This window comes from Oncorhynchus tshawytscha, linkage group LG14 (genome assembly GCF_018296145.1).
Source record: "Oncorhynchus tshawytscha isolate Ot180627B linkage group LG14, Otsh_v2.0, whole genome shotgun sequence".
NCBI lineage: Eukaryota > Metazoa > Chordata > Actinopteri > Salmoniformes > Salmonidae > Oncorhynchus > Oncorhynchus tshawytscha.
In genome coordinates, this window is record NC_056442.1 from 29350524 (window position 1) to 29368482 (window position 17959).

General features: G+C 47.8%; 1 protein-coding gene across 5 annotated transcripts in view; it reads left to right on the plus strand.

The window, feature by feature from the left end:
- Nucleotides 1-17959, plus strand: part of LOC112266945 (schwannomin-interacting protein 1) — a 95986-nt gene that overhangs the window by 67644 nt on the left and 10383 nt on the right. For 4 of the 5 annotated variants that reach the window (XM_042297299.1, XM_042297298.1, XM_042297300.1 and 1 more), the window contains 3 exons: nt 13006-13124; nt 15943-16060; nt 16693-16890. In XM_042297299.1, coding sequence (XP_042153233.1) covers nt 13006-13124; nt 15943-16060; nt 16693-16890 — 435 coding nt within the window. Of the gene's footprint in view, nt 1-1132; nt 1205-13005; nt 13125-15942; nt 16061-16692; nt 16891-17959 lie in introns of those variants that run through there. The other variant, XM_042297301.1, reaches the window with a different exon arrangement.

Consider the following 17959-nt stretch of genomic DNA (forward strand, 5'->3'; position numbering starts at 1 on the left):
AGTCTCCTTGTCAGTCATACACACAGACACAAAAACATACACTGATGTGCCAACTCAAATATGTGGTCCTGATACTGTATGCATTCAATTTCACCCACGTACTGTACTGTGGGCCTGCTCTCTCATACACACATGATTGGTTTATATGAATGGAGCACTAGAGTTTGGTAGCTTATTCAGCTTTTTAAGAGGGCAAAGTCAAGGACTGTGTGAAGTAACAAACACTGGTCACACTCACTCACATACACTCACTCACATACACTCACTCACATACACTCACTCACACACACTCACTCACACACACTCACTCACACTCACTCACATACACTCACTCACACACACTCACTCACTCACTCACTCAAACACTGAGGTGTTGCTTTCCAACTGTCCCATGGAGCAGCAGCTGTCCTCACATTAGAGTGTGAGAGCAGAAAATACACCAGTGTGTGCCCTCTCTCTCTCTCTCTCTCTCTCTCTCTGTCTGTCTATGTCTGTCTCTGTCTCTCTCTCTGTCTCTCTCCCTCTCTGTCTCTCTCTCTCTCTCTCTCGCTCTCTCTGTCTCTCACGCTCTCTCTGTCTCTCTATCTCTGTCTCTCTCTCTCTCTCTCTGTCTGTCTATGTCTGTCTCTGTCTCTCTCTCTGTCTCTCTCCCTCTCTGTCTCTCTCTCTCTCACGCTCTCTCTGTCTCTCTATCTCTGTCTCTCTCTCGCTCTCTCTGTCTCTCTCTCGCTCTCTCTGTCTCTCTCTCGCTCTGACCGCCCTGCCCAGAGGATTGAAGGAAGGGTCCACCGTCCATTGTACTCTGGAAAGCTCTGTGTGGCAGGGTTAGCTTCGGTTCTGAGGGAGGCTAGGTTACACGTGAACCAGTGTATACTGACCCACTAGCTAGGTGTGTGGTAGAGGGGGAGCGAGAGGGGGGGTGAGAGAGACGGAGGGAGGGAGGGAGAGAGACAGAGGGAGGGAGGGAGAGAGACGGAGGGAGGGAGGGAGGGAGGGGGAGGGAGGGAGGGAGGGAGGGAGGGAGGGAGGGAGGGAGGGAGGGAGGGAGGGAGGGAGGGAGGGAGGGAGGGAGGGAGGGAGGGAGGGAGGGAGGGGGAGGGAGAGATGAGGGAAGCACTGGAGAGCACAGACTCAGCTGGAATGGATGATGTCATCTGTCAAGCCTCTTGCCCTTTACCTCACTGATGACTACAAACTCAAAGAGGTAAAGCACATGGAAGTAATGTTGTCTGTGGTTATCTATCTTTCTGGTATTGTAGTACTGCATGTTTTACCAGTGTAATGGCACTCGTATAAACAGTGTGTGTGAAGTGAACAGAAGGGTCTCTTGCTGACTGAAAAAATGCTCTTAGTTTCCTTCCTAAGTTTGTGAGTTTGACCCCCCCACACACACACTCTACAGTCAAGGCATCAGCGTGCTGAGACACTGGTATGGTGGTGGTGTGGGACGTAATGTGAGGACTGTGGATGACAATGTGGACGTAGTGGAGACACTGGTATGGTGTTGGTGTGGGACGTAATGTGAGGACTGTGGATGACAATATGGACGTAGTGGAGACACTGTAATGCGTAGGTGATGTGGGACGTAATGTGAGGATTGTGGATGACAATGTGGACGTAGTGGAGACACTGGTATGGTGTTGGTGTGGGACGTAATGTGAGGATTGTGGATGACAATATGGACGTAGTGGAGACACTGTAATGCGTAGGTGATGTGGGGTGTAATGTGGTGTTAGTATGTGATGTAATGCTGTGATAGTGGTATTGGTTCTCATACAGCAGAAATCTCTAACACACTATGGGTTCATTCCTGGTCATGCTGCTAGTCTCTCTGAGGCGGCAGCGTTGCACGAATCTGAGAGTCTTGGCTCTCAGATTCGTGTTGAAGCATGCTCTCATTGTACTCTCAGGTCAAACACACACACGTGACTCTCAGGGTTATTGTCCTGGCCAAATCCTCTCCACCAAACACCCCCTTCAATACCCCTCCCCTCACATCTCTCTAACCTTCTCTCTCTCTCCATTCCCGTGATACGCTCCCCCCTTCTCCCTCCTCCCTCTCTACTGCTGAGCTCCTGCTGCGTTCTGTTCAGACTGACAGGGCCAGCTTGGCGTGACCTGTGTTTGAACTGTACCAGGGTTCAGAGGCCAAGTCCCCTATCAGGAGAGGAATGCATAAACCAGCAGGTCTCACATCTCAGATAGCAGACACGGAGAGGTTACAGAGACACACTCACACACACACACACACCATTGTGACCTAGGATATCTGGAGGGTTGTTATTGGGTCAACTGTAGGTACGCAAGGTCTCTTGTAAGTCCACCGGACAAAAACGTGGATGAAGGTTTGATTTAAACAAGGGTTTCCTTAAGAACTGTGCAAAAAGAGTGTTTTGAAGTAATTAAGGACCATAAAGTTTAAGAACACCCTCACACACATTCTCAGTGGACATACTGACCTGATTGGTGTGTTTATGTGTGAGGTCAGTGCTCACGCCTGGGAAACTCCTCATAGTGAATCCTCTGAGCCAACAACACTGCCACACTGATTGAAACTGCATTACACAACTGGCATACTCTTTCTCTCAGTCACACCATCAACTGTACTTTTGCAGCATTTGTTTATTTTCTGTCCAACACTCACACACACATACACACACACACACAGACACGCTCCCTCACACCCTCACGGGACCTGGCGTGTGTGGGTGAACAGGCGGTGCCTGTCTCAGACTGGGGTGTGAGGCCAATGGTAAGCCCCTCTCTCCTCCAATGAAAGGCCTCCATTGTCCAGAGTGAGGGAGCACTGTGGCAGAAGAATGAAGGAAAGCAGGAAAGGAGAGGATGGTAGAGACGGAGGGGAGATCAGGGGAGGAGAGGGTGGTAGAGACGGAGGGGAGATCAGGGGAGGAGAGGGTGGTAGAGACGGAGGGGAGATCAGGGAGGAGAGGGTGGTAGAGACGGAGGGGAGAGCAGGAAAGGAGAGGATGGTAGAGACGGAGGGAGAGCAGGAAAGGAGAGGATGGTAGAGACGGAGGGGAGATCAGGGGAGGAGAGGGTGGTAGAGACGGAGGGGAGATCAGGGGAGGAGAGGGTGGTAGAGACGGAGGGGAGAGCAGGAAAGGAGAGGATGGTAGAGACGGAGGGGAGATCAGGAAAGGAGAGGATGGTAGAGACGGAGGGGAGAGCAGGAAAGGAGAGGATGGTAGAGACGGAGGGGAGAGCAGGGAGGAGAGGATGGTAGAGACGGAGGGGAGAGCAGGAAAGGAGAGGATGGTAGAGACGGAGGGGAGAGCAGGAAAGGAGAGGATGGTAGAGACGGAGGGGAGAGCAGGAAAGGAGAGGATGGTAGAGACGGAGGGGAGAGCAGGGGAGGAGAGGATGGTAGAGACAGAGGGGAGAGCAGGAAAGGAGAGGATGGTAGAGACGGAGGGGAGAGCAGGAAAGGAGAGGATGGTAGAGACGGAGGGGAGAGCAGGGGAGGAGAGGATGGTAGAGACGGAGGGGAGAGCGGGAAAGGAGAGGATGGTAGAGACGGAGGGGAGAGCAGGGGAGGAGAGGATGGTAGAGACAGAGGGGAGAGCAGGAAAGGAGAGGATGGTAGAGACGGAGGGGAGAGCAGGGGAGGAGAGGATGGTAGAGACAGAGGGGAGAGCAGGGGAAAGGAGAGGATGGTAGAGACGGAGGGGAGAGCAGGGGAGGAGAGGATGGTAGAGACGGAGGGGAGAGCAGGGGAGGAGAGGATGGTAGAGACGGAGGGGAGAGCAGGAAAGGAGAGGATGGTAGAGACGGAGGGGAGAGCAGGGGAAAGGAGAGGATGGTAGAGACGAGGGGAGAGCAGGGGAGGAGAGGATGGTAGAGACGGAGGGGAGAGCAGGAAAGGAGAGGATGGTAGAGACGGAGGGGAGAGCAGGAAAGGAGAGGATGGTAGAGACGGAGGGGAGAGCAGGAAAGGAGAGGATGGTAGAGACAGAGGGGAGATCAGGGGAGGAGAGGATGGTAGAGACGGATGGGAGAGCAGGAAAGGAGAGGATGGTAGAGACGGAGGGGAGATCAGGGAGGAGAGGATGGTAGAGACGGAGGGGAGAGCAGGAAAGGAGAGGATGGTAGAGACGGAAGGGAGAGCAGGAAAGGAGAGGATGGTAGAGACGGAGGGGAGAGCAGGAAAGGAGAGGATGGTAGAGACGGAGGGGAGATCAGGGGAGGAGAGGATGTTAGAGACGGATGGGAGAGCAGGAAAGGAGAGGATGGTAGAGACGGAGGGGAGAGCAGGAAAGGAGAGGATGGTAGAGACGGAGGGGAGCGCAGGAAAGGAGAGGATGGTAGAGACGGAGGGGAGAGCAGGAAAGGAGAGGATGGTAGAGACGAAGGGGAGAGCAGGGGGGAGGAGGGGGTGGTAGAGACGGAGGGGAGAGCAAGAAAGGAGAGGATGGTAGAGACGGAGGGGAGAGCAGGGGAGGAGAGGATGGTAGAGACGGAGGGGAGATCAGGGGAGGAGAGGATGGTAGAGACGGATGGGAGAGCAGGAAAGGAGAGGATGGTAGAGACGGAGGGGAGATCAGGGGAGGAGAGGATGGTAGAGACGGAGGGGAGATCAGGAAAGGAGAGGATGGTAGAGACGGATGGGAGAGCAGGAAAGGAGAGGATGGTAGAGACGGAGGGGAGAGCAGGAAAGGAGAGGATAGGGGAGAGCAGGGGAGGAGAGGATGGTAGAGACGGAGGGGAGAGCAGGAAAGGAGAGGATGGTAGAGACGGAGGGGAGAGCAGGGGAGGAGAGGATGGTAGAGACGGAGGGGAGATCAGGGGAGGAGAGGATGGTAGAGACGGATGGGAGAGCAGGAAAGGAGAGGATGGTAGAGACGGAGGGGAGATCAGGGGAGGAGAGGATGGTAGAGACGGAGGGGAGATCAGGGAGGAGCGGATGGTAGAGACGGATGGGAGAGCAGGAAAGGAGAGGATGGTAGAGACGGAGGGGAGAGCAGGAAAGGAGAGGATGGTAGAGACGGAGGGGAGAGCAGGAAAGGAGAGGATGGTAGAGACGGAGGGGAGGAGAGGATGGTAGAGACGGAGGGGAGAGCAGGGGAGGAGAAGAACATATCTTATCAATGAGGGTTTTCACAAGAGAAAATTGCTTCTCAAATTTAAGGAAAAACACAATTTAGCACAGTGGTGTTCCTCAAAATCTAATTTAGGAGCTGCAGCACATTTCAAAGGACCAGGAAATGAAGTCATTTAACAGAACTTTGGGGACTGGGGGCATGTACGACTCTCTGATAGATACACACATATACACACACACGTACACACACACAATGTCAAGCACTTCGGAGGGGAGGCTTTGCACACAAGTCATTTTGGTAACAACACAGACCATTGCAGGGAATGTTTGTTTGACGGAGAAGGAGAGGAAAGGTCTGTGGCAAACCTTAAATGACTGACAGGAAAGGAGAGAGGTTCAAGTGAGAGAGATGGGTCCATTTGCTACTTCCACGGTCACAGACGTACTCGGCACCTCTTTGAGGGGTTTATGATGCTGAACATGATGATATCTGAACCCGTTCTCTCTCACGCCTCCGTCCATCAGCGATGACATAGTTAGTTATGGGGCTTAACGTGAAGGAAGGTAGTCCTGTTGGAAGGTGTGACGTGTAGAGGGGTTCTACTATGGTAGATGTGTTAGGGAGAGGATCGTGCTTTGTGTTGTTCTGCCAAAAGGGGTCTGCTTGCTTCCCATCTGAATCAGTTCAGAACAGTTTGTGAATATATTATGACAACATTTTGTAATGTTTTTTGTAATGTTTTGGTCTTCGGAAAGGGGTTTTTGGGGGGGCTGTTTGTTGCACACAACATTTTACCCCGAGGCAATCTAAAGTTCGGTAACCGAAGTCTACGCCCCTTCGTCGGTGATTGGTCAACAGTAGGGATTCTTCAATTAAGTGTTTGTTGTCATTCAAAGATAGACGACTCATTTTCATTCGTTTAAAAAAATATATATATATATGATTGTAAGAATGTAGGCTATCCCTATGCCAACACAACACATACAGTACAAACACACACACTCACACCAAACCCCCACATTACAACCTGACATTCCAATACAAATACCACCTACCACCTAACATAAGTATCCCCACCACCCATGAGGCTAACATTACAATGGCTACTGTCACTAACACCTCTCTGTTGTAACACAAGAGCCCTTGTCTGTTATTATGGCAATTACAGCAACTCGGGAGCGCCTCCACTCAGCACTGACACCTGCTGGTCAGAGCAATGGAAGAGAGATGGAGAAAGAGAACCCATATTTATGCTTATTTATTTTCCCTTTTGTACTTTAACCATTTGTACATCGTTACAACACATAATACATAACACATATACATAACATGACATTTGTAATCTTTTGGAAGTTCTGTGAGTGTAATTTTTATTGTTTATTTCACTTTTGTATATTATCTACTTCACTTGCTTTGGCAATGTTAACATATGTTTCCCATGCCAATAAAGCCCCTTGAATTGAATTGAAATGGAGAGAGGTTGAGGACAGAGTTAAAGAGTGGGATAACACTCAAGGCTTCTGCCATCTTCTCCTTTGCTCTCATTCCCCTCACCTCCTTCCCCCTCACCTCCTTCCCCCTCTCCTCCAAAGCCTTCTCTAAAAGCTCTCCTCTCCACATTTCTCTGAACCTCTCCCCTCTCTCCTGTTGTCTGAAAGGCCTGCTCTTTGTGTGTGTGTGTGTGTGTGTGTGTGTGTGTGTGTGTGTGTGTGTGTGTGTGTGTGTGTGTGTGTGTGTGTGTGTGTGTGTGTGTGTGTGTGTGTGTGTGTGTGTGTGTGTGTGTGTGTGTGTGCGTGCGTGCGTGTGTTTCTTCCTCCCTCAGGGTCTTTAGAGAGGGTCAATATTTCCCCCCAGACACTCCTCAACCTTGAGGAGTCCCAGCCCGACACCAACACATACACACTGCACTCTGTATCTGACTCTGGTACCCATTTGACTTCCCATCACCACCTGTAACAACAACAGTCCTGTAGTGGCCTTGAACAGTCTAAACTCTCCCACTGTGTTGTCTGTCTGCTGATAGGCCAGGTTACTGTGGCTGAAAGCCCAGCCCAAGGAGTGTGAGAGAAGGCCTGTCTCTACACAATTCTCTACACACTTTTTCTCAGGGGTGTGCTCAGCGGGGTGCAGGGTGCCATTCACAGGCGACTGGTGGCACCTTAATTGGGGAGGAGGGGTCATAGTAATGGCTGGAATGGAATATATCAGAGGGTAGTGCGAACGGCCCAGTACATCACTGGGGCCAAGCTTCCTGCCATCCAGGACCTCTATACCAGACGGTATCAGAGGAAGGCCCTGAAAATTGTTAAAGACTCCAGCCACCCTAGTCATAGATTGTTTTCACTGCTACCACACGGCAAGCTGTACCGGAGTGCCAAGTCTAGGTCCAAGAGGCTTCTAAACAGTTTCTACCCCCGAGCCATAAGACTCCTGAACTTCTAGTCAAATGGCCACCCAGACTATTCACATTGCGCCGACTGAAGAAATGGCATCAGTTTTACGGGCTCCTAACTAATTGTGCTATTATGTGGGGGGTTTTACACATCATTTGTAACTTATTTTGTACATAATATTTCTGCCACCGTAACTTGCGGCAAAAAAAGAGCTTCTGGATATCAGGACAGCGATCACTCACCTCGGATTAGACAGAGATTTTTTCTTCAACAAGCAGGAAGCACAGGATGTACTTCAGACACCCGACAAGGCCAACATCCCCGTCATTGGCAAGAGGAAGAGACGCAGGTACAGAGAGCACAGAAAGCTGCCTTTACCGTCAATATTACTCGCCAACGTGCAATCATTGGACAATAAATTAGACGAGGTACGATCACGAATATCCTACCAACGGGACATCAAAAACTGTAATATCCTATGTTTCACAGAATCGTGGCTGAACGACGACATGGATATTTAGCTAGCGGGATACACGCTGCACCAGCAAGATAGAACAGCACACTCCAGTAAGACGAGGGGGGACGATCTGTGCATATTTGTAAACAACAGCTGGTGCATGAAATCTAAGGAAGTCTCTAGATGTTGCTTGCCTGAAGTAGAGTACCTTATGATAAACTGCAGACCACAATATTTGCCAAGAGAGTTTTCAGCTATACTTTTCGTGGCTGTTTATTTACCAACACAGACAGATTCTGGCACTAAGACCGCACTCAGTCAGCTGTATAAGGAAATAAGCAAACAGGAAACCGCTCACCCAGAGGCGGTGCTGCTAGTGGCCGGAGACTTTAATGCAAGGAAACTTAAATCAGTTCTGCCTAATTCTTCCGATGACATTGAGGAGTACACCACATCAGTCACTGGCTTTATCAATGCATCGAGGACGTCGTCCCCACAGTGACTGTACGTACATACCCCAACCAGAAGCCATGGACTAAGGCAACATTCACACTGAGCTGAAGGGTAGAGCTGCCACTTTCAAGGTGCGGGACTCTAACCCGGAAGCTTATAAGAAATCCCGCTATGCCCTCTGAAGAACCATCAAACAGGCAAAGCGTAAATACAGGTCTAGGATCGGATCGTACTACACTGGCTCCGACGCTTGACGAATGTGGCAGGACTTGCAAACTGTTACAGACGACAAAGGGAAGCACAGCCACAAGCTGCCCAGTGACACGAGCCTACCAGACGAGATAAATCACTTCTATGCTCGCTTCGAGGCAAGCAACACTGAGGCATGCATGAGAGCATCAGCTGTTCCGGATGACTGTGTGATCACGCTCTCCGTAGCCGATGTGAGTAAGACCTTTAAACAGGTCAACATTCACAAGGCTGCGGGGTCAGACAGATTACCAGGATGTGTGCTCCGGGCATGTGCTGACCAACTGGCAGGTTGTCTTCACTGACATTTTCAACATGTCTCTGATTGAGTCTGTAATACCAACATGTTTCAAGCAGTCCACCATAGTCCCTGTGCCCAAGAACACTAAGGCAACCTACCTAAATTACTACAGAAACAGCTACTCTCTGCTTATCATATATGCATGGTCACTTTAACCATACCTACATGTACATACTACCTCAATCAGCCAGACTAACCGGTGCCTGTCTGTAGCCTCGCTACTGCTATTGCCTCGCTACTGTATATAGCCTCTCTACTGTATATAGCCTCTCTACTGCTATCGCCTCGATACTGTATATAGCCTCTACTGTATATAGCCTCTCTACTGTATATAGCCTCTCTACTGTATATAGCCTCTCTACTGCTATCGCCTGTATATAGCCTCTCTACTGTATATAGCCTCTCTACTGTATATAGCCTCTCTACTGTATATAGCCTCTCTACTGTATATAGCCTCTACTGCTATCGCCTCGCTACTGTATATAGCCTCTACTGTATATAGCCTCTCTACTGTATATAACCTCGCTACTGTATATAGCCTCTCTACTGCTATCGCCTCTCTACTGTATATAGCCTCTCTACTGTATATAGCCTCTCTACTGCTATCGCCTCTCTACTGTATATAACCTCGCTACTGTATATAGCCTCTCTACTGCTATCGCCTCTCTACTGTATATAGCCTCTCTACTGTATATAGCCTCTCTACTGTATATAGCCTCTCTACTGTATATAGCCTCTCTACTGTATATAGCCTCTCTACTGCTATCGCCTCTCTACTGTATATAGCCTCTCTACTGCTATTGCCTCTCTACTGTATATAGCCTCTCTACTGCTATCGCCTCTCTACTGTATATAGCCTCTCTACTGCTATTGCCTCTCTACTGTATATATCGCCTCTCTACTGTATATAGCCTCTCTACTGCTATCGCCTCTCTACTGTATATAGCCTCTCTACTGTATATAGCCTCTCTACTGTATATAGCCTCTCTACTGCTATCGCCTCTCTACTGTATATAGCCTCTCTACTGCTATTGCCTCTCTACTGTATATAGCCTCTCTACTGTATATAGCCTCTCTACTGCTATCGCCTCTCTACTGTATATAGCCTCTCTACTGTATATAGCCTCTCTACTGTATATAGCCTCTCTACTGTATATAGCCTCTCTACTGTATATAGCCTCTCTACTGTATATAGCCTCTCTACTGCTATCGCCTCTCTACTGTATATAGCCTCTCTACTGCTATTGCCTCTCTACTGTATATAGCCTCTCTACTGCTATCACCTCTCTACTGTATATAGCCTCTCTACTGCTATTGCCTCTCTACTGTATATAGCCTCTCTACTGTATATAGCCTCTCTACTGCTATCGCCTCTCTACTGTATATAGCCTCTCTACTGTATATAGCCTCTCTACTGTATATAGCCTCTCTACTGCTATCGCTCTCTACTGTATATAGCCTCTCTACTGCTATCGCCTCTCTACTGTATATAGCCTCTCTACTGCTATCGCCTCTCTACTGTATATAGCCTCTCTACTGTATATAGCCTCTCTACTGTATATAGCCTCTCTACTGCTATCGCCTCTCTACTGTATATAGCCTCTCTACTGTATATAGCCTCTCTACTGTATATAGCCTCTCTACTGCTAGCCTCTCTACTGTATATAGCCTCTCTACTGTATATAGCCTCTCTACTGCTATCGCCTCTCTACTGTATATAGCCTCTCTACTGTATATAGCCTCTCTACTGTATATAGCCTCTCTACTGCTATTGCCTCTCTACTGTATATAGCCTCTCTACTGTATATAGCCTCTCTACTGCTATCGCCTCTCTACTGTATATAGCCTCTCTACTGTATATAGCCTCTCTACTGTATATAGCCTCTCTACTGCTATCGCCTCTCTACTGTATATAGCCTCTCTACTGCTATCGCCTCTCTACTGTATATAGCCTCTCTACTGCTATCGCCTCTCTACTGTATATAGCCTCTCTACTGTATATAGCCTCTCTACTGTATATAGCCTCTCTACTGCTATCGCCTCTCTACTGTATATAGCCTCTCTACTGTATATAGCCTCTCTACTGCTATCGCCTCTCTACTGTATATAGCCTCTCTACTGTATATAGCCTCTCTACTGTATATAGCCTCTCTACTGCTATCGCCTCTCTACTGTATATAGCCTCTCTACTGCTATCGCCTCTCTACTGTATATAGCCTCTCTACTGTATATAGCCTCTCTACTGTATATAGCCTCTCTACTGCTATCGCCTCTCTACTGTATATAGCCTCGCTACTGTATATAGCCTCTCTACTGCTATCGCCTCTCTACTGTATATAGCCTCTCTACTGCTATCGCCTCTCTACTGTATATAGCCTCTCTACTGTATATAGCCTCTCTACTGTATATAGCCTCTCTACTTTCACCTCTCTACTGTATATAGCCTCGCTACTGTATATAGCCTCTCTACAAATAACTCTCTACTGTATATAGCCTCTCTACTGTATATAGCCTCTCTACTGTATATAGCCTCTCTACTGCTATCGCCTCTCTACTGTATATAGCCTCTCTACTGTATATAGCCTCTCTACTGTATATAGCCTCTCACTGCTATCGCCTCTCTACTGTATATAGCCTCTCTACTGTATATAGCTCTCCTGCTATCGCCTCTCTACTGCTATCGCCTCTCTACTGTATATAGCCTCTCTACTGTATATAGCCTCTCTACTGTATATAGCCTTCTACTGCTGCCTCTCTACTGTATATAGCCTCTCTACTGTATATAGCCTCTCTACTGTATATAGCCTCTCTACTGCTATCGCCTCTCTACTGTATATAGCCTCTCTACTGTATATAGCCTCTCTACTGTATATAGCCTCTCTACTGTATATAGCCTCTCTACTGTATATAGCCTCGCTACTGTCATTTTTCACTGTCTTTTTACTGTTGTTTTTATTTCTTTACTTATCTATTGTTCACCTAATACCTTTTTTTTAACTTAGAAATTGCACTGTTGGTTAGAGCCTGTAAGTAAGCATTTCACTGTAAGTGAAATTGGAGGAATCACTTGTTGTATTCGGAGCACGTGACAAATAACCTTTGATTTGATTTGTTGTCATCTATGCATAGTCACTTTAATTAACTCTACCTACATGTACATACTACCTCAACTAACCAGGGCCCCCACACATTGACTCTGTACCGGCTCCCACCTGTATATATTGTTATGTTTTACTGCTGCTCTTTAATTACTTGTTCTTTTATCTCTTATTCTTATCTGTATTTTTTGAAACTGCACTCTCGGTTCGGGGCTCATAAGTAAGCATTTCACTGTAAGGTCTACACCTGTTGTATTCGGCATTTCACTGTAAGGTCTACACCTGTTGTATTCAGCATTTCACTGTAAGGTCTACACCTGTTGTATTCAGCATTTCACTGTAAGGTCTACACCTGTTGTATTCAGCATTTCACTGTAAGGTCTACACCTGTTGTATTCGGCATTTCACTGTAAGGTCTACACCTGTTGTATTCAGCCTTTCACTGTAAGGTCTACACCTGTTGTATTCGGCACATGTGACTAATACAATTTGATTTGATTTGAACACATGGTTTCCATGTGTTTGCCACAAAACTATTCACTTCATTCCAGCCATATGAGCCGTCCTCCCCTCACCAGCCTCCTGTGGTCCCATTAGCACAAATGAGTGTTCCTCCGAGTGTGTTAAGTCCTGCAAGGCTGTCTGGGTCAAAGGTGGGAATTCCTACTGGAAAACAGGCCCAGGAGGCAGACATGCTTATAGTGCTATTAGACAGGGATGCTCTGTGGTTTCGGGAGGTGTGTGTTTGACTGCATGAGAGTCTGCGTGTGTAAGATGGAGAGTGAGAGAGTGACGGGTGAAATTGTGTTGGACTATCTTTCTCGCATACATCTGCACCACCTAGTGGTGAATATTATAACAATATTGGTGTCTGGAGCTGAACATGTTTTACAGCCTGTCAGTTTCCCTCCTCACAACCTGGTTACTGCTAAACTCATGGGGAAGTCTTCCGTCCTATTATTAGCCTCCTTAACCCTCTGCCTCTCCCCTCCAGGCCCAAAAGAATGAGAGGGAGTCCATCCGGCAGAAGCTGGCCCTGGGTAGTTTCTTTGACGATGGGCCGGGTATCTATACCAGCTGCAGCAAGAGTGGCAAGCCCAGTCTGTCCTCACGGTAAGAGACATCATGTGACCTCTATAATAAGCTGTACGTCAATCCCACAACGTCAACAATACACATAGACACAAGCATGTACACAAACATAGAAGCACACGCACACACACACACTACTACCCTATGTACATAGACATGGAATCACTGGTCACTTTAATAATGGAACACTAGTCACTTTAAAAATGTTTACACAGTTTTACTCTTTTCATATGTACAGTATATACTGTATTTTAGTGAATGTCACCCTGACATTGCTCGTCCTAATATTTATATTTTTCTTAATTCCATTGTTTTACAATTAGATGTGTGTATATTGTTGTGAATTGTTAGATGCTACAGCACTGTTGGAGGTAGGAACACAAACATTTCGCGACATTCTCAATTGCATCTGCTAAACATATGCATGTGACCAATAAAATGTGATTTGATTTGACGCACAATTACCATATAACCGTGTAACCGACAGTTAATGATGAAGGCTGTCATGAAATGACATAACCATTATAACCATTTAAAAACTACCAGCTGCCTGAAGACGGGACGGCCGGGCATTTGTGCGGTTTCCGCCGTAACGTGGACTCTTAACAACGTTAGGTTTCTTGCTGAAACAAGTCAATTCATCTTCGGTAGACTAGGCAATGCCCCCCCACAATGCACCAACAGCACACGTAGAAATAGAATGAATAGAACAGGCTTGAGACCTCTCACCTTGACTGGTACACTCAGGGGTTCACTCGCAATGGCTGCCTGTTATTGTGATGCAATACTTTCCATGGTAATGTAGAATGTTCATTCAAATGATGCTAACTTATGTGGCTCATACAATTCAATGTTTTTTTTTTGTAATGTCAGTTGAGTTGAATCAACAAATCACAGCACATATTTTAGCACATATTTGATTTATTTCCTGTTTTGCTCCTATGGTTACACTCACAATTGCCGCCAGTTCAGCCATTATGCCATCATTGACTACATCATTGAATATTCATTATATTTCTATGGCAACACACAGAGCAGAGTAGAGGAGAAAATGTGCGGACCCATTTTCTGGGGTCATTTGAACGGTTTTAACGATGACCGCGGTCATTTGGCTGGCCAATTATGTCATCCAAAATTCCATGACAGTCACAGCCCTGACAATCACAGCCATGACAGTCACAGCCATGACAGTCACAGCCCTACCCACACGCACACATACAGACACAGATCAGTTTCACCCTCAGTCCCAGTCCCTGTTCTTGAGAAGCAATGGCATCACTCTCTTTATGTAGGTGGGCCCGGTCAATAGAGTGAAATTGAGGGTTACGGGACATTACTCTGACAGAGTCAGATTTGACCTTTTCTTAATGCCTGTAACTATGTCTGTCTCCTGGAACTCTGTAGGGCCATCTCCCCAACACAAACAGACTCCTGCTCTCTCCCTCTGAAACCACTGTTCACTGTTGAGAGTAAGGGACATTTCCTCTCTCTTTCTCTGCATCCCGGCACTGTGGATTTCACTTCCCAAAATGCACTCCTACACACACCATCAACCTTACTGTTAGCAGCCTTTCATGATACACACACATGCAGTCATACACACAGAGACACTCGCACAGTTCATTCATCTGAAACTATGATAGAAGCATATCAGAATTCTCACTAAAGCAAATCTTATGGGGTACACTCACGGATGGATAAGTTAGGTACGTCCATGAACTGCTTAACTAATTCCAAGGATCATTTTGATGCTCCTTCCTCTGGAACTACCAATCGATTACTCTGGTCTGGTTAAATCTGGACTGATTGGATCCAGGCTGTTTAATCGATCAGGTTCTCTCTACATGTGTTTGTAATTACTGCTTGAAAGAAGCCGATTATTGATTCAGAGTGGTTTGATCCAGATCTTACAGGACTCAGGTCTTCTGAGGTCTAGAGAGCCGTCGGAGTCTAGCTGATTGGATCGAACCCAAGTTAGAGCAAGAGAGGGAGGAACGGAGTAGACACAGACATACTTATTAATGCTATGCAAGGCTAGCCACTATTACAGTTCTATCACAGACACACTGAGACATCAGTGGAGAGTTAGAGGAGGGTTTGGCCTGAGTGGAAAACTAGATGGGACTGTTATTGAGTTTCTTTCTCACCTGCGGTGCCTAGATGCATGTTATCTGGGTCAATAAAACCCTACAAGCAATTATTGCTGAGCGAATTTTCCTTAACCCATAGAACTTTCCCCCTCCGTTAGCCCATAGTAATGACACATCCTCTTCCTCCCCCTCTTCCTCCCCCTCTCTCTCCCTCCTCTTTCTCCCCCTCTCTCTCCCTCCCTCTTCCTCCCCCTCTCCCTCTCTCTCCCTCCTCTTTCTCCCCTCTCTCTCCCTCCTCTTCTTCCTCCCCTCTCCCTCTCTCTTCCTCCTCTTTCTCTCCCTCTCTCCCTCCCTCTTCCCCCCTCTCCCTCTCTCTTCCTCCTCTTTCTCCCCCTCTCTCCCTCCTCTTCCTCCCCCTCTTCCTCCCCCTCTCTCCCTCCTCTTCCTCCCCCTCTCCCTCTCCCTCCTCTTTCTCCCCCTCTTCCTCCCCCTCTCCCTCTCTCTCCCTCCTCTTTCTCCCCCTTTCTCTCCCTCTCCCTCTCTCTCCCTCCTCTTTCTCTCCCTCTCTCTCCCTCCTCGTCCTCCCCATCTTCCTCCCCCCTCTCTCCCCCTCCTCTTTCCTCCTCTTCCTCCCCCTCTTTCTCTCCCTCTCTCTCCCTCTCTCCTCTCTCTCCTCTCCCTCTCTCTCCCTCCTCTTCCTCCCCCTCTTCCTCTCCCTCTCTCTCCCTCCTCTTTCCTCCTCTCTCCAGGCTGCAGAGTGGGATGAACCTGCAGATCTGTTTTGTCAACGACAGCGGCAGCGACAAGGACAGCGATGCAGACGACAGCAAGACAGAGACCAGTCTGGACACACCGCTGTCCCCCATGGTACAGACCGACCACACACACACACACACACACACAAACACACATACATTAAGAAGAAATATGCATTCTTAGAGAGAGAGAGATATCTACTGTGTGACTCATATAGGTTACCCTCAGTGAGACTGTCTGTGAGAAAGAGAGAAAGGGACAGATTCGGTATGAATCAGAGCGATAGCCCTGGGTTAGCCTGTGGGGGAGAGTGAATGGCCATGCTCACGTTTTCTGTCCCGTTAGCCAATACACCGGCAGCAAATGAAGGTTGAATATGAACACGCTCTCTGATAGACATGGATGAGTGGCCACTTGGCCTGTCTGACAGACACGGACACCGTTACTAGAGGGAGGGAGGGAGGGATGGAGGTAGAGAGGGAGGGAGGTAGGAGGGAGGAGGGAGGGAGGGAGGGAGGGAGGGAGGGAGGGAGGGAGGGAGGGAGGGAGGGAGGGAGGGAGGGAGGGAGGGGAGATAATTCCAGTATTTATAACCATCTGTTATAGCTCTGAGCTGTTTCCCTAACTGACCTCTGTGTTCAATTAATGACCTATCAATGACTACACTAGAAGAACGAAGAGCCAATGGGAATAAACCACTAACTTTTCCTTATTTCCACTCTCCCCACGTCCCTGTCCCCCAGTCGAAGCAGAGTTCGTCCTACTCTGACCGGGACACTACGGAGGAAGACAGTGAGTCTCTGGAGGACATGGACTTTCTGAGCAGACAGAAGAAGTTGCAGGCCGAGGCTAAGCTAGCCCTGGCGATGGCCAAACCCATGGCCAAGATGCAGGTGGAGGTGGAAAAACAGAACCGCAAGAAGTCCCCTGTGGCAGACCTGGTCAGTACTGTCGCTATAGACAACGGGCCTGTAACCTCAGTCTCTAGTCAGCGTTTCTGAACCCAGGTCTTTTCAGAGTAAACCAACCACACTGGTCTTCTTTAACATTGTGATGATGTCACAGAGTAGACCCCCCCCCCCCTTGGCAGCAGCCATAGTCATGATTATTTTAACATTCTCATCTGCATCAGTGCCCCCCAAGCACACACACACACACACAGATACAGTGGCTTGTGAAAGTATTCACTCCCCTTGGCATTTTTCCTATTCTGTTGCCTTACAACCTGGAATTCAAATTGAATTTTGGTGGGTTTGTATCACTTGATTTACACAACATGCCGACCACTTTGAAGATGGAAAATATTTTTTATTGTGCAACAAACAAGAAATAAGACAAAAAACAAAAATAACTTGAGTGTGCATTACTATTAACCCCCCAAAGTCAATTCTTTGTAGAGACACCTTTTGCAGCAATTACAGCTGCAAGTCTCTTGGGGTATGTCTCTATAAGCTTGGCACATCTAACAATCTGGGATTGTTGTCCATTCTTCAAGGCAATTTTAGTCTCATCTGACCAGACCATCTTCCATATGTTTGGGGAGTCTCCCACATGCCTTTTGGCAAACACCAAACGTGTTTGCTTATTTTTTTCTATAAGCAATGGCTTTTTTCTGGCCACTATTCCATAAAGCCCAGCTCTGTGGAGTCTAATGCTTAAAGTGGTCCTATGGACAGATACTCCAATCTCCGCTGTGGAGCTTTGCAGCTCCTTCGGGGTTATCTTTGGTCTCTTTGTTGCCTCTCTGACTAATGCCATCCTTGCCTGGTCTGTGAGATTTGGTGGGTGGCCCTCTTGGCAGGTTTGTTGTGGTGCCATATTCTTTCCATTTTTTAATAATGATTTAATGGTGCTCTGTGGGATGTTCAAAGTGTCTGATATTTTTTTATAACCCAACCCTGATCTGTACTTCTCCACAACTTTGTCCCTGACCTGTTTGGAGAGCTCCTTGGTCTTTGTGGTGTCACTTGCTTGGTGGTGCCCCTTGTTTAGTGGTATTGCAGACTCTGG